Source organism: Pyrgilauda ruficollis, unplaced genomic scaffold (genome assembly GCF_017590135.1).
Source record: "Pyrgilauda ruficollis isolate IOZ18807 unplaced genomic scaffold, ASM1759013v1 scaffold182, whole genome shotgun sequence".
Classification (NCBI taxonomy): Eukaryota; Metazoa; Chordata; class Aves; order Passeriformes; family Passeridae; genus Pyrgilauda; species Pyrgilauda ruficollis.
The window spans coordinates 853158-858150 of record NW_024517207.1 but is presented as its reverse complement, the minus strand read 5'-3'; the positions used below and the strand labels follow the sequence as shown (position 1 = coordinate 858150).

The 4993-nt window shown below is 52.9% G+C and overlaps 1 protein-coding gene across 2 annotated transcripts; it reads right to left on the bottom strand.

The window, feature by feature from the left end:
* Positions 1-722: 722 nt before the first annotated feature.
* ADM (adrenomedullin) lies at positions 723-3652 on the bottom strand. 2 transcript variants are annotated; one of them, XM_041464635.1, is made up of 4 exons: positions 3500-3652; positions 2805-2918; positions 2385-2525; positions 723-1887 (listed from the first exon to the last, which is right to left on the bottom strand). In XM_041464635.1, exons 2-4 carry the CDS (start codon positions 2900-2902, stop codon positions 1584-1586), a joined length of 543 nt encoding a protein of 180 aa, XP_041320569.1. In that variant the 5' UTR covers positions 2903-2918; positions 3500-3652; the 3' UTR covers positions 723-1583. The 2 variants fall into 2 exon arrangements, with proteins under 2 accessions (XP_041320569.1, XP_041320570.1); XM_041464636.1 differs by having other exon boundaries at positions 2805-2915; positions 3500-3621.
* Positions 3653-4993: the final 1341 nt, after the last annotated feature.

Sequence of the window (4993 nt, the reverse complement as noted above, 5' to 3'; positions counted from 1 at the left end):
ACTCAAGTTATTCAAATACACTTGTTTAGGTTTTAGGTTTGTTTTCTTGGAGTGCAAGGAGTAGACACCAGTAGATGGTGCTGGTGGTGCATTAATAAGGTTCAGTTTCACATTTGTTTTCTGGTCTGTATCTGGAATTTGTTAAAAAAAAAAAAAAGAGAGAGAGAGAGAGAGAGAGAACAAAACAAAACAACAAAAAAGAACAAAACAACAAAATCCCTCATGCTAAGCTTTTATCCAAAATGTTCTCCCCACACTGAACCGGTCACCGTTTAACTTTAACCTGAACTGTGGCCCAGGAAATCCTTCAACATAAATAACCTTGGAAGCTGCCATGACCATTTTTGGAATGTGCTGCCTCAATAAATCTGTTACTTTGTTGTGCAATGTTGAAGTGTGCAGTTGTTTCTCTGATTAATTAGGGCAAAAAATAAACTTGCACGATCAATCCAAGCTGTGACACGTTTCAGCCCTGGCTTGAACGTGGGCAGAAAAGAGCCTTAGAGCCTTCTCCACAGACCTGCCCTGGAATTTTAGGATACGTTTCTGGCTCGGAGTTTACTCCATTTGATGAGATAAGGTGGCTGCTAACAAAGTTTGCAAGGGAAGAGTTTTGGTGTGTCCCAGGACTGCCATTCTAGCTTAACATGAGTAGGGCTGAACACAGTGAGAAATGATTCATCTTGACCACTGCCCCCACTAAAGACAACATAACTGAAGTGTTTTATATAATTGTGTTTATTTTATTTCACATATTACCCATGGAGAACAGCTGATACATTCTCTATATCTTTCACCAGTCTGGAATGCAAGATAAAAAAAGGTATGGAAAAAGAGTTTAACATTTGACATTCACGATATGAAAAATAGAGGGGATACAATGTTTTAAAATGCCCTTATGCAATATATATATATATATACATATATATATATATATATATAAACCGTATAAAAATAAAATATATTTTTTCAAAGAAAAAAAAAAAAAAAAGACATGGCACAGAACAATCTTAAATACCAATGCATATCTCGTGATCCACACACACCGCACTTATAATTAACAAAAACCACGTACAATTGCACTTTTCCTCTCTGTGACGTTCAAGTATATCGCAGTCCCCGCAGGGACTGAAGAGTGTCCGATTCCCTGCCGGGTGCACATAACGCAGAGGGTAGAGCAGAAGTGGGCGGCCTGTCCTTGCCCACGGCTGACGCGCACCCTCCAACCCTCGGGGGCAGAGGGCGAGGCCGGGGCCCGTCGCCCACCGGCGGGTCCCCCCCTGAGCATCCCCTCCTCGGGGCTGCGGGGCGCGGGAGGGCGGCCAGGGCCGCCCGGCCCCCCGGGAGCAGCGGCGGCGCCTTCGCGTCGCGGGCGGCGGCGGCTGCGGGAGCCGGCGGTGCCCGGCCCGGGGAGGGCCAGAGTCCGTGGCGGGCGGGGGGCGCAGCGTCCGCTGTCCTTCTCAGCTCCCCCGGAGGGCGCGCCGGGGTCCCGCCCGGGCAGGCGCTCTCCGCGAATCCTGGCGGATCTCAGCCCGTGCCTCAGTCCATCCGTCGAGGCGGCCTCGGCCGGGTCTTGCGGCGCTTCAGACTCCGAGGAAGGCGGCCAGGGGCTGCGCCCGGCGCGCCCGTGGGCGCCGCCCGGAGCTGGGGGAGCGCACCGGGCTGCGGCGCTCGGGCAGGGAACGCCGCCGGCGGCCGTAGCCCTGGGGGCTGATCTTGTTTGGGGGGGCGGCATCGTTCCTATCGTTGACGGCCGCCCTGTGGAGCTCGTCGACCAGCCAATGCACCGTGCACGTCCCGAAGCGGCACGCCTTTGTTTGGAAGTGGGGGAATCTGTTAATGCTCTGGCGGTAGCGCTTGACGCGGATGTGAGCATCCTCCCGGTTGCTGCAGGAAGAGAGAGAGCGGGCATGAGAAGAGCGCAGGGGGGGCCCGGAGGGGGGGACCTGGTGGGCGAGGGAACGGGAGGGTCTGCAGGGCAGGGGGCCCCCAGGCTGGAGAGGGGCGCGTCCCGACGGTGCCCAGCTGCCCCCCAGCAGTCCCGGCTGTGCCCTCCGCGGCAGCGCGGAGCAGAGCCTGCTGCCCATGCGAGGAGAGGCCCCGCCGGTTTACGGCTGTTACTTTTTCCTATGCTTCCAGGGCTCAAGTTACTATTTATATCTGACTTTCGCAGCAAAGGCGCTACTATCTCCCGCCAGCTGAAGAGCGCGGGGAAAGGAAGGCGGGAGGCTGCTTTCAGCGCGATGGGCAGCCCGGGCAGGACCTGCCTCTGGGGCGGGGAGGATCGACAGCGAGAATAACCCTGAACACCCGGAAACCAGGGGACCCCGAAACTTTCCACTGCCCCGAACAAGTGCCCGAGCCCAGGAAGGGCTGGAATTTACCTGGGAGGCGAGACTCGGGAATCCTCCTTCACGTCCTGGGTGCGTATGAGAGGCAGCACGTCGGCGGCTGCCCCCAGCCCTCGGAGCAAGCCCGCAGGCTTCACGTCCCGCTTGGCTCGGCTTAGTGCCCATTTCGTCCATCTGAAAGAGCACAAGGGAAGAAGAGAGCCTGTTATCGCAAGTCTGCAGGGCGGGAGCCAAACCAAATAGATTCGAGGGGCGAAAATCTTTGCCAGCGCCGTTTTTTTTTTTTTTTCTCCTCCCCCCAGTGTTTCCTGAAAGGGCACGAGGCCTTTAAGGAGCTGAGTAATTCCTGCAGGGAATCCAGTGCCTCTGACCGCTGCCGGAGCCAGGCGCGGGGGCTCGGCAGCTCCACGCGCGGCGCGGGGCGCTGGCAGAAGGGCGCGCTCCGATACTTACTTTCTTTTGAACTCTGTCGCTACGTCCACTCTTGCAGCATCCACCCCGAAGAAGGCCACAGAGCCGAGATAGAGCAGGGCTACGTGAACTAGTTTCATTCTGGCTGGGCTCCTGCTGGAAGGAAAAGAGAACTATAAGCATGCTTGCTAATAAAAGTCAAGTAAGGACTGTCCTTTATTCCTGGTGATTCCAGAGAGCTCCTTCCCTCGCAGAGCCCCCAGGCTACCGGGGACTTTGTGTCTGATATGAACCAGAAGCTAATATTTGCTCAACAACTTATCACAGAGTAAATAACAGAGCCTCCAAAGTTTACGTTTGTCGAGAGTTTAGTTGCAGAGGCGGCTGAAAACCAGCAGGATTTCCAGAATACCCCCAGCGGCTTGCACTAGGATTTAGCAAACCCATAAGATCAGAGGGAGCTGGCTATCGGACGCATCGTTTCCAAACTCCAGCAAGTGTTTTGCTGCCGGGAAGTTTATTCCCTGATAGCTCCTCTTCCCACTTCACACGCAGAACCAGCTAGTTCTGGATCTTATGTTGTAAACTGCAGCTGATGCCAAGAGCCAGTGCAAGACTCCACAGCATAACTCCAAACTCTTCAAGACAGTCCAAATTTAGTAGAGTTTTACTTGCGTTCCACCTCCCCTGAATCTTTTGTTGCTGCCAAGGACGGAAAGAAAAAAAATAGTTCTTACCTGACAGTGAGGATAATCCACTGAGACAAATGTTTTTGTAGTAGCGATCCGAGCTTGCAGGGTTTCCTGAGGAGCGAGAACTCCTCCTTTGTGTGTGTGTGTGTGAAGTAATCACTGCCGAGCTCTGCGCTCCACTGCTCGCTTTTATAGAGCAGCGCTGAGAAGTGGGTGGACCTTGGCGTGGCTGGGCGATCTCTCCTTTGGCACCCCCCCACCCCCACATTTCAAGCACTCCTTAAGCATTCTGACCTGGATTGGGGGCAACATTGGGGGGGGGGGGCAATAAGAGGGTTATTGAAAATTATCTTAAACAACTCCCTTGGTATTTTGTTAATTATAACGGCAGCTTTTGGGATTCTGAGTCATGGCACAACTTTCAAAATCCGATGAGCCCCTCAGCCTGTTTTACTGGGGACAGACGTTTTAACCGCCGGAATACAATTATATTTATGTTGTCTGTAGAATAATTTCTCCTTCTAGACATATTAGCTTCAGGTGGGTGAAAGCAGGCGAGTGGAAACCAGATTCAATCCATTCCAAAATCCATGAAAACCCATCAAATATCAAAGTTCAAAAATAAACCCATATTTGGACAATGTGAATTTATAATGAGTAACTGGAATGACAGCCTTCTTTACAAAAGTAATGAGGTGGCAAATCGGGCATCATGAATATTTATAACCTAACTTGGGTGCATTTTTTATCTAACAAAATGAATTTGATTTACTTGATCGATTCAAGTAGATCACGATTCAAATGGTTTTGGCAAGTGAAGGTCAGAGCCCAGTTCTCTGCCTCGGTACAGAGCAAGTGGCATTGCTTTGGGGCAAACACGGAGTCACTGGAACGCCTGGGGTTACAAGCGCCGGGAAGATCCGCCGTGCCTTGTGCTGTTCCCAATCCGCAAACCTCACGGGTGTGAGTGCAGTTACTTCCCGGTCAGAAAGCTGAACCAGTGCAGGATCGGGATCTCTAACAGCATTTTCTCGGCTGGCCAGCAGCAAAACCTTAGTCTGACCACCTTGTTGTTAGGTTTTTTACAGTCTTTAACGTCTTTGCTCCGTGGCGCTTCAGAAACGCAGAGGTCCGGCTTCGCAGGGGGTGCTGGAAGCCAGCAGCGGATGCACCGTGTCTCCGCTAACTTGTCGCAGTGCAAATTCGGCGGCACCGAGGGAAATGCCCCAGGAGATCTGCGCCCTGGGGCGCCAGGGTCCCCGGGCCAGCGAGAGACACTCGGCAGGAAGGAATGAGCTGGTGAGATGTTTCTCTCGCATCTTGCCCCAAGCAAAGTGTTTCAAAAGTCAGGTGAGTGAGTGTGTGCTCGTGACTCTGTGCCTTTCTAGATAACCGCGGTGTGTAACAACACCCCGGAGTGGTATGTGCAGGGGGATGACGGAAACTTTCCTGTGCGCGGCTCACTCGGTCTAAGGTGCTCTCTCCCTCCCTCCCTCCCCCCGCTCTCCAGCAGCGTCCAGACATCTGGAGCCTTCTGTC

Bases quoted from the DNA above. Each gene is read 5' to 3' on its own strand.
- ADM (XM_041464635.1), bottom strand. From the start codon at position 2,902: ATGAAACTAGTTCACGTAGCCCTGCTCTATCTCGGCTCTGTGGCCTTC. The intron at 2,526-2,804 runs GTAAGTATCGGA...GTGCTCTTTCAG, and splicing joins GCGACAGAGTTCAAAAGAAA to ATGGACGAAATGGGCACTAA. The intron at 1,888-2,384 runs GTAAATTCCAGC...CTCTTCCTGCAG, and splicing joins TCCCGAGTCTCGCCTCCCAG to CAACCGGGAGGATGCTCACA.